Source organism: Schistocerca serialis, chromosome 2, assembly GCF_023864345.2.
Source record: "Schistocerca serialis cubense isolate TAMUIC-IGC-003099 chromosome 2, iqSchSeri2.2, whole genome shotgun sequence".
Taxonomy (NCBI): domain Eukaryota; kingdom Metazoa; phylum Arthropoda; class Insecta; order Orthoptera; family Acrididae; genus Schistocerca; species Schistocerca serialis.
Window position 1 is genome coordinate 828,535,669 of NC_064639.1, and position 17,104 is coordinate 828,552,772.

Genomic DNA, 17,104 nt, shown 5'->3' on the forward strand with positions numbered 1-17,104 from the left:
ACCACACATATTAAAGTTTCCACTTCTTAGGTACTTCAATGTACTTAATGGAGAGAGGATAGTTAGTATGAGATATGTACTCATTATTGTACTGTCAGCCAGGTAATGTTCAAATATCGACATGTAAATACTTTCTGTTCAGATTTTTGATACATTTTGACTTTGGCTGGTAACACATGGAAAAACATCACTAACTGATGGTAAAACACTGCTGGAAGTTTTCAGAATCCAGAGTCAACTCACATTTTCAATTGCTAGAATGGTAATGGTTGGAGAGGTAGTGACGTACGATTCCTGATCCAAGAATGTCCAGAGTCAAGTCTCAAATCTGCCTGCAGTGGCTCTTTGACTGGGTGTAAGTGGCACTGTTCTTGATCAAGTGTACAATCTACGCAATGTCAAGATCAGTAGAACCACTGCTCTGCTTGAGATATATGTTCTAGTCGGCTGCCAGGTTCACCTCCCTTTTCCTTTTCATTTCCAGTTGTTTGTACTGCACTGTGCAAAAAGTGTAAGATGTTACGGTTCTAGTAAGCTTTTGTAGACCAGCTGAATGTCATTTCAAAGTGATATGGAAATATGGTGTAATGTTCTAAGACCCTCTCATCCCCATACAGCTTTGAGCATTGAGAGTAATTCATACCAGTGTTCAGCACAATGAATCTGAACTTTATTTCTGCTGCCAAGAGTCTACTGATAAGCCTCACTTGAGACTGACAAATGATAGAACCAACCAGTTGTGTGTGGTATATATGTCACAGGGCCAAAAACATATAGTGCAGTGACAAATATAGTGCCCACTATGGTGTCTCAATGAATGTAAAAAATGTGAGGTATGTTTAATTTCTATAGTTGCATTTGTAAGATAAGATGTGTCTCATCTCTTTTGGAAAAGGCTTGGGTTTCTTGTTGCTCTAGTAGAATTGTTTCACAAAGGCTTTCAATACTATGACTGCTTACCTACAGCCTATGATAGGAGATGAGTTCTGGAATGAGTGTTGCATTCATAAACACACAAAGTGATTTGTAATGGTGTGATTTTATTAAAAACATTCTCTCTCTCTCTCAATCGTTGCTAGAGGAAGGGTTCTTCAACAAAGCCATAGTCAAATTTTAACTTATAAAACCATGAAGTTGAGGGAACATGAAACTCCAATCTTTCTTTATGCCAGCATATTCCAAGACATTTCTTTATGAAATAATTGATGCACAGCAAGATGTACTGTAATTAAGACAAAAGTAAAAGCTCTTATAATAATATGAAATTAAAATTAGAGGTGCTCAACACTGGTGTTGTGACTGTTACTATACCTGATGTTATCTGACTGCAAAGACTGGCAGCTCTTGCCACAGGTAGGACGTTTGCATCAAGTTTCACATTTTGGTCATTGAACAAACTAAGTAGGAAGCATTTTCACTACTAACAGAATTCGCATAGTGCCAGAATAGGACTCTGCTTGTCAATGTCTAATTTACAAGGTCATGATACATCACTATCGAATTGAAGATAAGAGGACAACATCTTTATTCTTACAATTCTAATGGGATCATTTAAGCAAGTTCAACAGGGATTTCATCATCATTAATAATAAACTCTGTCATCTAATGGTATCTAATGCCTCCAAAAACTGGGAAAGATTACACCACCTTTCTTTGTTTGATTTAAAAATTAATGATATCTTAAACTATGATAGATAATCTGTTGACAGAGTATCTTAGTAATAAATGTGGATAAAAAATGAGATACAAATGACGTCTACTGACAGACAATCTTATGACACACTTGTACATAAAACAGCCAGTTAAGAAATTTCAGGAGATTAGTTTTTCTGTTGGTGGCAAATTACTACTTGCTTTATGGTTTACTCTTAAAAATTAATGTTGCTTTCAAATTTCACACTATCACATAGCAGTGCCTGCTATGGAAAAACAGCAGAATTCCTCAGGAAAATTTCATATAAGTCTCTAAAGGCAGAAAGATTTACAGTGAAACTTTGTGACACTTCAATTCCTTACCTATAGAATTGATTTGCTACCTGTAGACATAGCAACTATAATAATGACATAATTCAATACAACACCGAAACCAACTACAGCAGATGAAAGGAGCAGTAAATGTAAGTCTCAGCATGTAAACCATGTCTACACCATTATTTTTTTCATGTTTCAGCCCAATGTGGAGCGGTTATGCCAGCTCTGTGCAGCCTCGACCAAGTCCCCCATGGTGTATCCAATGTGCTGCAATGACATGGAGGATGTGCAGGTGTGGTGCATCCGGTATCTCAGTTTTGGCATCCAGTGAAGAGTACCTCATTAGTCTTCTGATCCACCAGTGCCACTAAATTATTTTCGGACAATGCACTCACAAACATTGACAGCAAAGACAATGGTCGATTAGATCTATAATACTAAGTGCTGCCATCAGTTACAGTTTTCAGTGGGTTTTTTGAAGACTGTAATACAAACTATCATATTAGGTACTGGAGGCTTTTGTAAGGCAAATTAATATTACAACAAACTGTAGTTTTAATACAGTTGAAGAAGAAACAGAACACAAGACTTGAGGGAAAGTGCTATTCATGGATTATTTTTAATTCTGAGGTACTTAAAACCATAAAGGCTGTGAATTTGATACTCCCACTTTATTTATTTTGTCCCTGTATCTATTTATACACTCCAAGTTTTGCAATGAAATTGCTCCATGAATGCGCAAAATATTTGATAAGCTATTAAAATATTTATTTTAAAAAGAAAGCCATTGTCTGTCACTAAAAAAATGTACTTTCCATGAAAGAATGCTATAGTACACAAATTATATGAAAATATGTAGTGACAATTATTTATGAAGCCTTTGTAGAGGAGTTACATGCTACAAAAGCACAAGCATGAAAAAGAATTATGACTTACTTGTTCAATTAAATGCTGTTTGCAAAATGTAATATGTATTGCCAATATAGATTATTTACTGGCAAATGATGTTTTAAAAATCATAAATAATACAAAAATATTTATATTACGTATCATGTTATAATGTTATTTATTTATATTTTTATATTATTTATATGAAAACAACTGTGATAATTAAAAAATAAATAACAATATTTACCTAATGTTGTTGAATTAGTATTTTTAATAAAAATCTATCAATATTTTCACAATCACCCTGCTGCTATTTTCACATGAATGGATAGTTACAAAAATTTGAGAGCTACTGATAATTTAGCACATCCAGATCATCTAATCTAAAAGATGGCAATGGATTTTTCTTAAAATCAACACTTTCACTTATCAGAGTGCTATACAAACAAAAATAGGGACACAGCTACCGTAAACATAGTATTTCATACATTACAAGCAATGATGTTAAACTGATATTAATAAAACACATGTCTAGTAATTTTTTGGGACATGCAACCTCTCTTTAAGAACATCTGTCTCTTTCTATACCCTCTTTGGCAGTCAGATGTTAATAATTCCAAAATCTGTAGCAATTATATGAGTCCTATACGAACATCTTCTGAACAAAGTAATATATTTTTAATTTTGAAGACATACACTTATGTACTGTACATTGCTGACACTGTAGCTTGATAAATGTTCAGGAATCATGCTTCTTAGATGTTAGAAAGTCCAGTGCCTCATGTCTTACTAGAAAGTCTCACACATCTTTACCACCAAATTACCTTAAAAATACATCATTAAATTTCTTTAAAAACAAAAATGATGTGACTTACCTTACGAAAGTGCTGGCAGGTCGATAGAAACACAAACAGACACATACATACACACAAAATTCTAGCTTTTGCAACCAATGATTGCTTCATCAGGAAAGAGGGAAGGAGAGGGAAAGACGAAAGGATGTGGGTCATAAGGGAGAGGGTAAGGAGTCATTCCAATCCCGGGAGCGGAAAGACTTACCTCAGGGGGAAAAAAAGGACAGGTATACACTCGCACACACACACATATCCATCCGCACATACACAGACACAAGCAATGTCTGCTTGTGTCTGTGTATGTGCGGATGGATATGTGTGTGTGTGTGTGCGAGTGTATACCTGTCCTTTTTTTTCCCCTGAGGTAAGTCTTTCCGCTCCCGGGATTGGAATGACTCCTTACCCTCTCCCTTAAAACCCACATCCTTTCGTCTTTCCCTATCCTTCCCTCTTTCCTGATGAAGCAATCATTGGTTGCAAAAGCTAGAATTTTGTGTGTATGTATGTGTCTGTTTGTGTTTCTATCGACCTGCCAGCGCTTTCGTATGGTAAGTCACATCATTAAATTTCGTATGAAACCAAAATTATTAAGAGACCTTACTCATTTGATAGTATAGAACTGTGAGCTGGCCATGATTTAACTCCAAATCTCTGATTTTTATAAGCAACACTGAATTTATGAACTTAATGTTAGTCAACTCCTTTGACTCTACTGATGAGTATATTTATGGAAACTCTTCATATTAATAATTTAGGCAGTTTCACAATTATAATTGATAATAAAATATTTTTTCCACCTGGGGACAACTCTCTATCTCTCTCTCTCTCTCTTTCTCTCTCTCTCTCTCTCTCTCTCTCTCTTTCTCTCTTTCTCTCTCATAGCATGTGGCCTTTTAAAAGTGTGTGCATGCATCACTGCATTCCTCCTCTTTCAGGGAGATCACAGATTCTTAAGATGTCCATGCTGTCCTCCTTGTCCGCTGGGCTCTGGCTGAGGTGGCATATGGCCTGAAGTGCTTCGGACATGGATACAATCTGTACTTACCTTCAAATGTCAAACTAGACAGCAACACCATGGTTGTTTCCATGCTGACCTTCAGCATTGGCTCTGGTGACAGTGCTCATTGTGCTGATGATACTGGTATCAGCGGTTGCTCAAGAACAGGTGACAGAATCTCTGATGATGGTGTCAGAAGCAATAGAGGAACTACTGGTTCAGCCAATGAGGACAGATGCCCTCACCCATGTGGGAGTGGAGAACTGGCAGCAGCAGGTAATGTGACAGCCACTGTGGATGAGCTTGGAGGTGATGTTGTGGCATCAGGGGGCATCTGGCCATCCATGTGAAGGTGAAGCTGATCATAGTGCCTCAAGCAGAGGCAGTACTCTGACCAGATATCACATAGATGCTGTCCCCGGCATCTGGTGATCACCGCTGGAATCCATTTAGTGTGACTTCCAAACCTGCTTGCCCAGACAGCCACATTCGGCTGGAAGAGCTACAATGATTGCACAGGTTGATGTCCAGGTGTAGGATGCAGGAGGTGTAACATTGTCCTTGGCTGATGCCTGTGGAATAGCTCTACCAGGCTCTACTCGCCAAACAATGTGAAACTGTACCAACATACTTTTCATCTGAGTTCTGAACATTTGCACTAGGCAGGGAGCATTGGAGCAAGGATGTGATTGATACCATGGAGTCACAAAATGCTGCAGCCTCTTCTGACAAAAATTATGGACTACTATCAGATGCTAATATCATGGGCAAGCCTCAAGTGAAAAAATTTTGGACAAGGCTGTGACAGTGGCAGTGTGGATGTAGAAACACAATGACCAACATACAAAAAACAAGAATACGTGTCAATGACCAACAGTGAATAAGTATTAAGAAAGATGCCAGTGAAATCCACATGTATATGGTTTGATGCAAGCGACGGCATCGTCCAAAGAGACCACAGTTCCCGTGGAGCTGTTTGGGGTGTCACACACTGTGAACAAGAGACAACCAGGTGGGTAATGACACTGTCCAAGCTGGGACAAAACACATGTTGATGGGGTTGGGTTGGGTTGTTTGGGGAAGGAGACCAGACAGCGAGGTAATCGGTCTCATCAGATTAGGGAAGGACGGGGAAGGAAGTCAGCCGTGCCCTTTCAAAGGAACCATCCTGGCATTTGCCTGGAGCAATTTAGGGAAATCACGGAAAACTAAATCAGGATGGCCGGATGCAGGATTGAACCGTCGTCCTTCCAAATGCCAACATTTTTGTGTGTGATACAACCCAATGATCTGCATGTAATAAATGGAGAACCTCTGAAGAAAGCACTGAAGGGATCACTACAGGAGGGGCTGTGTGATTCGTGTGTAAAAGCAAAACACCATCCACAATGGAGAACTGATGTCAAAAGATTAATAATTATGGAGTGGGTTGGACACACAAAGACGGTGGTGAATCCGGTCAGCCATGTTGTAAGAATGTTATGACCTTCTGCAAAACGAGATCCAAAGCTGCAGCCTTTGTGATCCATGTGTTAGTTGCAGGAAAATGGTCAACTGTCTGCTGTGCATTGACATCAATGCAGAAACAAAGCAATTCCTCCTGATCAAATCCTGTGTCCAGACTGGCTGGCAAGTGGGACAATGCATCAGTGTAAGCGTGTTGATTTGTACGGCCAGAATGAATCTTATAGTTGTAATGTGAAAGTAATAAAGTCCATTGTTGAATGTGATGTGCCGCTTTATCTGATAATAAGGCAGAAGGACTGAATAAGCAAACCAATGATTTGCGAACTGTGACCAGATGGAACTTGGTACCATACAGGAACACATGGAATTTCTTCACAACATATACAATGGTCAAACCTTCTTTTTTCTATCTGATAGTACCTAGCTTGAGCACGAGTCATTTTGGAGACATAAACAACAGGCCGCTCAGAGCCATCGGCATATCTATGAGTAAGTACTGCCCCAACCCACACTGTGAAGTGTACATCATAAGGGCCAAGTGGAGGCCTGGTTGGTACATCACAAAGCAGGGCACAGGCTTGAATATGGTCTTAAGAGTGGGAAACACAGTTTCACGAGCTGGAAACCAGTGAAACTGAGTCCTTTCACACAGCAATGCATGTAATGGCTATGCGATTGTTGCTGCCCCAGGCAAAAATTTACGGTAGTAGACAACTTTGCCTGGTAAAATCTGAAGTGGAAGCAACACAATAGCAGAAACATGTTGATGTAGGGGTTTGAGACCCTTGCAAGAAACTTCAGACCCAAGATAAATTATAGAAGGTTGAAAAAACTGACATTTTTCTATATTACACTCCAAATACAGCTGCTTGTAGGACATAAAAAATAGTTAGGAGCTTTTGAAAATATTCCTCAGTGGAGGCACTAGAAACTACAGTGTCATCCAAGCAGTTTGCATAACCCGGCACAGACACTGTAAGCTGTTCCAAAAAGTATTGAAAAATAGTAAGAGTCCTGGTGACTCCAAAAGGCAACCACACATATTGGCACAGTCCAAAAGGAGTATTTACAACTAACATATGCTGTGACTGTATCTAACACAAGTTGTAAATAGGCATCTGACAAGTCAATTTTTGAGAGATATTGACCACCTGATGAATTTGCAAAGTATTTGTCAAGGCACGGTATCAAGTATGTATCCACTATAAATCGTGCATCCACAAAAACCTTAAAATCACCACAGAAGTGTAACCAGCCTAATGGTTTCTTCACTGTAACTAGTGGGGTAGACCATTCACTTGATGCAATAGGCTGAACAACACCAGATTCCATTTGGTGATCTGATTCATCTTTGACTTGTTCCCTGAGTGGTTTTGGAACTGGAAGGGCCCAGAGAAAATGAGGCCAAGCAGAAGGTTTAATGGTAATATGCACTTGAAAATTGCTGGCACAACCCAATCCAGGAGAAAACAAAGAGGAAAACTCAGAACAAAATGCGTCTAACTGTGAATATGGCACTTGTTCAGGCACTAAATTCACTTCATCTGGAATGGTAAAATCAAACAACGTAAAAGCATCTAATCTGAAAAGATTCCCCATACATGTGTTTCTACAGCAAAAAATTAGAGTGACTGAACTACTGACTTGTAGGTCAGTGGGGCACAGAATTGGGAGAGAATAGGAATACTCTTTTATTGTAATTTACTAACTTTCATTACACAGAGAGAAGAAGAGGGGAGATCAAGTCCATATAAGGTTGTGAGTTTAACAAGATTACCACAGCTCCTGTATCCACTTTCATGTGCAGAACTTCATGAAAAACCATAACATCAATGAGAAGCTTCTTTAATGCAACAGAAACAACTGACAAAATGTTTACATCCATATCCACACCAGGGTCATTGTGCTGAATTTTTTGAATTACAAACAGAAGTAATGCGACCATTTTTGTTGCAATTATGACAGGCAGCCCAGCATTTTTGGCAGTGTGGGCATGCCTGATTAATGAAACAATAAGGACAAGACAGGAGCATGGATATGTAGATTGCTGTTTACTGACCTGTTTACTTTGTTAGTGTGGCTGCTGCTGGGAGTGAGGCCGGCTGCCTTAATGCTGTGATTGTGTGCGGACTGCCATGACCATGTCTTTGCCCTACAAACTATCTGAAGCTATGTGCACGGAAGATGGTTGGATTGATGATACCTCACATCATGACCCAGTTTTGTTACCTGCAGCTCCCAACACCTCAAATGACTGTACGATAGCTGAAACCTCAGCTGAACCCCCACACAATCCGAAGCTAAACATATGACATTATCTCTCTCTATTTGATCAGCATACAGCTCTTTATGCACATTGTTGTTGTTGTTGTTGTTGTTGTTGTGGTCTTCAGTCATGAGACTGGTTTGATGCAGCTCTCTATGGTACTCTATCCTGTGCAAGCTTCTTCATCTCCCAGTACCTACTGCAGCCTACATCCTTCTGAATCTGCTTAGTCTACACATCTCTTGGTCTCCCTCTATGATTTTTATCCTCCACGCTGCCCTCCAGTACTAAATTGGTGATCCCTTCATGCCTCAGAACATGTCCTACCAACCGATCCCTTCGTCTAGTCAAGTTGTGCCACAAACTCCTTCCTATTCAGTACCTCCTCATAAGTTGTGTGATCTACCCATCTAATCTTCAGCATTCTTCTGTAGCACCATATTTCAAAAGCTTCTATTCTCTTCTTGTCCAAACTATTTAGTCCATGTTTCACTTCCATACATGGCTACACTCCATACAACTACTTTCAGAAACGACTTCCTGACACTTAAATCTATACTTGATGTTAACAAATTTCTCTTCTTCAGAAACGTTTTCCTTGCCATTGCCAGTCTACATTTTATATCCTCTCTACTTCGACCATCATCAGTTATTTTGCTCCCCAAATAGCAAAACTCATTTACTACTTTAAGCATTTCATTTTCTAATCTACTTCCCTCAGCATCAACCGACTTAATTCGACTATATTCAATTATCTTCGTTTTGCTTTTGATGATGTTCATCTTATATCCTCCTTTCAAGACACTGTCCATTCCGTTCAACTGCTCTTCCAAGTCCTTTGCTGTCTCTGACAGAATTACAATGTCATTGGCGAACGTCAAAGGTTTTATTTCTTCTCCATGGATTTTAATACCTACTCCGAATTTTTCTTTTGTTTCCTTTACTGCTTGCTCATTATACAGACTGAATAACATCGGGGAGAGGCTACATCGCTGTCTCACTCCCTTCCCAACCACTGGTTCCCTTTCATGTCCCTCGACTCTTATAACTGCCATCTGTTTTCTGTACAATTTGTAAATAGCCTTTCGCTCCCTGTATTTTACTCCTGCCACCTTCAGAGTTATTGTCAAAAGCTTTCTCCAAGTCTACAAATGCTAGAAATGCAGGTTTGCCTTTTCTTAATCTATTTTCTGAGATAAGTCGTAGGGTCAGTATTGCCTCAGGTGTTCCAACATCTCTATGGAATCCAAACTGATCTTCCCCGAGGTCGGCTTCTACCAGTTTTTCCATTCATCTGTAATTCGTGTTAGTATTTTGCAGCTGTGACTTATTAAACTGATAGTTCGTTAATTTTCACATCTGTCAATGCCTGCTTTCTTTGGGATTGGAATTATTATATTCTTCTTGAAGTCTAAGGGTATTTCGCCTGTCTCATACATTTTGCTCACCAGATGGTAGAGTTTCGTCAGGACTGGCTCTCCCAAGGCCGTCAGTAGCTCTAATGGAATGTTGTCTACTCCCGGAGCCTTGTTTCAACTTAGGTCTTTCAGTGCTCTTTCAAACTCTTCACGCAGTATCATATCTCCCATTTCATCTTCATCTACATCCTCTTCCCTTTCTATAACATTGCCCTCAAGTACATAGCCCTTGTATAGTCCCTCTATATACTCCTTCCACCTTTCTGCTTTCCCTTCTTTGCTTAGAACTGGGTTTTCATCTGAGCTCTTGATATTCATACAAGTGGTTCTCTTTTCTCCAAAGGTCTCTTTAATTTTCCTATAGGCAGTATCTATCTTACCCCTAGTGAGATAAGCCTCTACATCCCTACATTTGTCCTCTAGCCATGCCTGCTTAGCCAATTTGCACTTCCTGTCGATCTCACTTTTGAGACGTTTGTATTCTTTTTTGCCTGCTTCATGTACTGCATTTTTATATTTTCTCCTTTCATCAGTTAGATTCAATATTTATTCTGTCACCCAAGGATTTCTACTAGCCCTTGTCTTTTTACCTTCTTGATACTCTGCTGCCTTCACTACTTCATCCCTCAAAGCTACCCATTCTTCTTCTACTGTATTTCTTTCCCCCATTCTTGTCAATTGTTCTCTTATGCTCTCCCTGAAACTCCGTACAACCTCTGGTTTAGCCAGTTTATCCAGGTCCCATCTCCTTAAATTCCCACCTTTTTGCAGTTTCTTCAGGTTTAATCTACAGTTTATAACCAATAGATTGTGGTCAGAGTCCACATCTGCCCCTGGAAATGTCTTACAATTTAAAACCTGGTTCCTAAATCTCTGTCTTACCATTATATAATCTATCTGAAAACTGTCAGTATATCCAGGCTTCTTCCATGTATACAACCTTCTTTTATGATTCTTGAACCAAGTGATAGCTATGATTAACCCATTAAGTACCAGTGTCCTATTTTTAGGACAGAGCACATATTTATTTATAAATACACAATACATTATTAATTTGTGACTATTACTGTTCTACGTTATTTGTTGATGCTTTTTATAACAAATGTATGCTTACAGGAAATTAAAAGCAATAAATCATACCATTAATTGATTATTGAATACTAAGGCACACTTTTCGTTATTACAGGTATTTACTTTATCGACAATTTAGTAATATTCAAAATATGTGGCAAAGATCTTTTTGTGATTATTTATAGTCAACAGACATTGTTCTGAAATGTTGTGTCAGATGCACTTTTGGTCGACTGTGAGCTCTCGCGGCACCTGCCATGCACACAACTTCTTCATAGCCAGTTCTCTATGTGGGATATTATGCATTTGCTCAGTTGAGATGCCTACAGTCTCAGTAACATCAAGAATTTTTATTTGGTGATCTAGCATTACCATACCATGGATTTGGTCAATGGTTTCCTTTCCAGTGACCTCAATTGGACGGTTGGAGCATGCTTTGTCTCTGGTGCTTGTCCAACCATGTTTAAAATCATTAGCCCAAAAGTAAATGATCTTCCATGATGTTGCAGAGTTCACATCAACTTCATTTAATTCTGTTTTGATCTGTTTGGTAGCCCAAGCCTTCAAATGAAAATGTTTGGTAACAGCACAGATCTCTGTTTCCTCCATTTTCAATTGCATTTGATACACTGAGCATTTCAGACTTCTGTCAACAATGAACTATATGCTGTACATAGTTGAAATTCTTTGTATGATCCTTGAAAAAAAAAAAGTTCCATTCTTTTATGGAAATTTAGCAGACTTAGCAGACCTATCAAACCACCCTCGTAGCTCCTCAACTGGCATCATGGGGCTGAGTGCACTCCCTACCAGTCCTTACACCCAGGAAAAATCCTTGGCAGTACCAGGAATTGAACCTTGGTCCCCTGTATGGCAGCCACCTACACTGGCCGCTCAGCTACAAAGGCAGACGACAGTATCATTGGTTCCCATAATTAGTGAGATCATGACATCAGATATGCCATGCTGTTGTTTCACAAGAAACAATCAGATATAAGAAACTCATATTAACTGCAGTTAAGTTCAAAGCCCCACTACTGCTGTTATAAGTTTCTTTTGCCATTTCTTTAAAGTAGTCTCTAACAGAACAAAAAACAATACACTATTGGGCAGTCTCCAACTAATAAGAGCCACTCACATTTTTGAAAAATATTCCTGTGCACAGTTACTAAATAATCTTATTGCTCCCATATGTTTATTAGAAAATTGTTCCTTTGTTAAGTGACCAATGGTATGGTATATAATTGTCAGTGGAGCCAGGGTAGAGTAAGGACATTAAGAAATCATGAAGATTTACTAGACCTTCAATTACAGAGGAAAGGACAATTCAGAGTCAATGGTATCAGTTCCAATGCTCAGCACTGTAGGTGCTCATACCAGTCCTTAGACACAATTTTGTGATATGTGTTCATACACTTAATCAGGTATAAAGCTTTGCTGTGGTTGCAGCAAAGTCAGATACAAGGTGAACCAAAACTTCGACAATCAATGCTGTTATCTGAGTATTTTAGTACAAGTGAATCTGTGGTCTCTAGTGGTTCATGAGAGAGTAATTGCATTTCACTTGATTTCTTACCCTGCCTCTCTTTGTATCTGTATTGCATTGAAAATATTTGCAAAAAAAGTGCAAATGTTGACTTTATGCACGGCAGCAACTGCTGCTGACAAACAGTTATGACTACTCTCCTCTTGGCCTTCAAGCTTCCATTCAGCACTTCTCAGTTCTGTAATGTGTCTTTTTTTCTGGCAGTATTAGTTGTGTGTTTTTAATGATAAGCAGCAGTAAGCATAACACATAAGTTTTGCATTTGTACATTGCCACCAAGGAAAACCAGATCATTCTATGTTGGAATGAATGAATATGACAATTTTTTCCACTGTTGTGAAGGTATTTTCAGAGACATAAAGGTAACTGGGGTATAAAACTGAATAAACCATAATGACATTATTACTCTGTAATGAACCACTGAAAACCATAGGTCTCTAACATCAGAACACTCCAAAAATATACCTGAGAAAAGCGAAAAAGTTTGACAATGGAGTTTCGGTTCACCCTGCATAGTGTGGATGGTTTTTTGAGTGGCACTTCTGATAAAGGCATTCAATTTGTCAGTGACAGGAATGGAGTACAGTATTTTTTGGGTAACTGCAAGATACAAGTCTTCCACTGGTCTCTTATAAAGCTACGATACATGAAGCAAGGGGTTGGTAAAAACAAAGATCCAATGTATTCACACACTGAATGAGACAGTGACACAATGTCATTTATCATCTGGTACAGAACAGTTACTGTACCCAAATATGTGACTTTCAAGAACAACAATCGCAGAGTTTATATACAGCATCCATCTGCATCTACATCTACACTCTGCAAACCATGGTGAGGTGCACGGCAGAGGATTGTACAAGTTATTAGGCTTTCTTACTGTTCCGTTCACCTATGGAACATAGGAAGAATGATTGTTCGAATGCCTCTATGCATGCAGTAATTATTATAATCTTATCATCAAGATCTCTATGTGAGCAATACGTAGGGGGTTGTAGTCTAGTACCTTCCGCCGCGGAAGTCAAATACGCGCCAGAACAAATGGACGTGGCTAGCCCATAGAGGGCTCCGCATCTGCGGCAGTTCTTCCATGCAGCGGCTCTCGCGCAGCGAGGGCGCCACCACCACACCACATGCAGACTGCGGCCAATAGCCACTCCCTCTGGTTTTGTATATAGGTACCCGCTCTGCCCTAGTCCAGTCAGTCTGGTACTCGCTCTGGATTGCGTCTCTATCTCGGCGGTACTGCGTTCTGGTCGTTGCTCGTTGTTGACATTTGCCTGGCTCTGGTTCTGAATGGATTTACTGTTGGTGTTTGGTGCTGTGGTTTCTACAAGCCTCCGTTGTTTATCTCTTCCTTGTTGTGTCAGTCGTTGTCGGTTGTTGTCGGTTGTCGTTGGTCTGTCGTCCGACTCGTCCTTGTGTTTACCCGGTGGTGTGTGCTCCACCACCAGCGGCTTCCCCGCCTGGCAGCTCCGATCCGCAGCCCAAGGCACCTGGGTATTTGTATGAGTTGGCTGATTTAAACAGTGATTTAATGATATTATAGGATACTACATTTTTTTTCATTTTTTTAAGTGTAAAATTTTACATTTCTGAACATTTAGAGCAAGTTCCCAATCCCTGAACCATGTTGAAATCTTATCAAGATCTGACTGAATATTTATGTACCTTCTTTCAGATAGTACTTCACTATAGATAACTGCATCATCTGCAAAAACCCTGATTAAGCAATTAATATTGTCTGCAAGGTCATTAATATACAATATGAACAGTAAAGGTGTCGACACACTTACCTGGGGCATACCTGAAGTTACTTCTACATTTGCCAATGATTCTCCATCCAAGATAACATCCTATGTCCTCTCTACCAAAAAGTCCTCAGTCCAGTCATAAATTTCACTCGATACCCATATGATCATAATTTTGACAACAAGCATAGGTGAGGTACTGAGTCAAATGCTTTTTGGAAATCAATAAACACTACACCTACCTGGTTGCCTTGATCCAAACAAAGCTATCAGTATGTCATGTGAGAAAAATGTAAGTTGGGTTTCACGTGATAGATGTTTTCCAAATTCATGCTGGTTGGCATTGAGGAGGTCATTCTCTTCAAGATACTTTATTACATTTGATCTCAGAATAAATTCTAAGATTTTACAACAAATTGATGTCGTGGATAATGGACGGTAGTTTTATGGACAACTTCTACTACCCTTCTCATAGATGGATGTGACCAGTGCCTTTTCCCAAGAACTGGGCATGGTTTTTTATTTGAGGGATCTACAACAGATTATAAGTAGAAGAGTGGCTTACTCACCCACAAATTCAGTATAGAATCTTACAGGGATTCCATTGGGGCCTGGAGCTTTGTTCAGTTTTAGCAATTTCAGCTGTTTCTCAACACCACTGAACCTAATACTCATTTCATTCATCTTTTCACTGCTATGAGGACTAAAAGGAGCAATTCTCCTGGGTTTTCCCTTGTAAAGCAACATTTGAAAACAGAGTTAAGCATTTCAGCTTTCACTTTGCTATCCTCAATTTGAGTTCCTGTCCCATTCGCTAGTGACTGGACACTAACAGCCTTTAGATGCAACCAGAATTTCTTTGGGTTTTGTGAAAAATCACTTGACAGTCTTCTGCTATGTTATTCTTTGAAGTCATCACACATTGCTTTCTTGACAGTCAAATGTGTTTCATTCAGAATCTCTGTATCTATTGCCCTACACTTTGTTTTACACCTATAATGCAGTAATGTATACCATGGAGGTTCCCTTCCATTATGAACTGTTCTACTGGACACATATCTATCCAGTGTGTGGTCAGCCATTCTTTTAAACTTGGGCCAGAGTTCCTCTACATGCTCCTGACCTGTGCTGAAAGTCTTAAGTTCCTCAATGAGATATGACACTACTGATTTTTTTTATCTAGTTTCCTGAATAGGACAGAAATATTACCCATTGACATGAAAGGTCACTTAAACTCACAAACATTTGTCTACATCTAAATAGAAACTTGTTCTTGTACTGTAGTATCTTTTTCTTTGTATTCTGCCAAGGAATTCCTCCATTCTTTTTTCCTTTTCCTTCAGATACTTCGTATACTGCACTCATCATTCAGTCATTCACACTGGTAGTCATGATGTGGTATTTCAAGTCGTACCAGCTATGATTTTTATTCATTTTTGCAGAAATTAATTTACTATGTAGATACGTGATTAGCATTGACCTTGTCAGGATCAGTGTAATACGAACTGATAGACTTAATAATACTGACTAATCTGACACAAAATGATTATATTTACCACACAACTTTTTATTCTGTGTGAGCAAAAGGACAGCCCAGAGCAACAGTATGGAACATGGAATATGGGGAACAGTTCACAATTGGTTCACCCCTTACTTGGCAACAGACAGCATAAGGTTATTATTCACACTGTTGAGAATGGCTGTGATGTGGGGTCTGAGTGGGGTAAGGTCAGGGGGGGGGCAGGGATCAGTGTTGGGGCCACTCCTGTTCCTCATTTATATAAATGATATGCCCTCTAGTATTACAGGTAACTCTAAAATATTTCTGTTTGCTGATGACACTAGCTTGGTAATAAAGGATGTTGTGTGCAACATTGGCTCGGTTTCAAATAGTGCAGTTCATGACATACGTTCATGGTTTGTAGAAAATAAAATTATGCTAAATCAGAGTAAGACTCAGTTTTTACAGCGTTTTTACAGTTTCTAACACACAATTCAACAAAACCTGACGTTTTATTTTTACAGAATGGGCATAGATTAGTGAAACTGAACAGTTCAAATTTCTAGGTGTTCAGATAGATACTAAACTGTCGTGGAAAGCCCATGTTCAGGATCTTGTTCAAAGACTTAATGCTGCTATTTTTACTATTCACATGGTATCTGAAGTGAGTGATCGTTCGACACGAAAATTAGTCTACTTTGCTTATTTTCATTCGCTTACGTCATATGGTATTATATTTTGGGGTGACTGTTCCCATTCTAAAAGGATATTTCTGGCTCAGAAATGGGTGGTTTGGGCAATAAGTGGTGTAAGTTCACAAAACTCTTGTCAGCCCCTGTTGACGAGTCTGGGTATTTTAACATTGGCCTCTCAATACATAAAATTTCCAAGAATAAGCAGCTTACACTCAGTTAATATTCGGCAGAAATAAAACTTGCATTTGGATCGGACTTCCTTAACTCTTGTGCAGAAAAGTGTGCAGTATAATAAACAACCACTAGAATTCAAAAAATCTTAGCAGTAATCCACGTGCTTTCAAATCAAAACTGAAGAGTTTCTTCATGGCCCACTCCTTCTATTCTGTTAAGAGTTCCTTGAAAAATTAAGCTGATTCTTCTGTTATACTGCTGACTGCGTTTACTTAAACATATAGCTTGACTTTTTTTGGGTTTTGGATTTTATTTTTACCTGTTATTACTTTTATGTTGTAATTTCATGCACTGACACATTCCATGAACTTGGAGATTTGCTCCTCAATTTGGTCCTATTGAACTTGACATGTAAATAAAAAAAATAAAAATACCATAAAAAACATGGAACACAAAAACACAAGAATAAACAGTGCACATGGAGAAGGCACAAGTGCACTCAGAA

The 17,104-nt window shown here is 39.0% G+C and overlaps 1 protein-coding gene across 1 annotated transcript in view; it reads left to right on the top strand.

The window, feature by feature from the left end:
• LOC126458092 (uncharacterized) overlaps positions 1-3,110 on the top strand; it is a 41,159-nt gene extending 38,049 nt beyond the window's left edge. Inside the window, exon 3 of the mRNA XM_050094913.1 lies at positions 2,171-3,110. Within this exon, the coding sequence (XP_049950870.1) occupies positions 2,171-2,302 (132 nt within the window). The 3' untranslated portion in view covers positions 2,303-3,110. The remainder of the gene's footprint in view (positions 1-2,170) is intronic.
• The last annotated feature ends 13,994 nt before the right edge of the window (positions 3,111-17,104 follow it).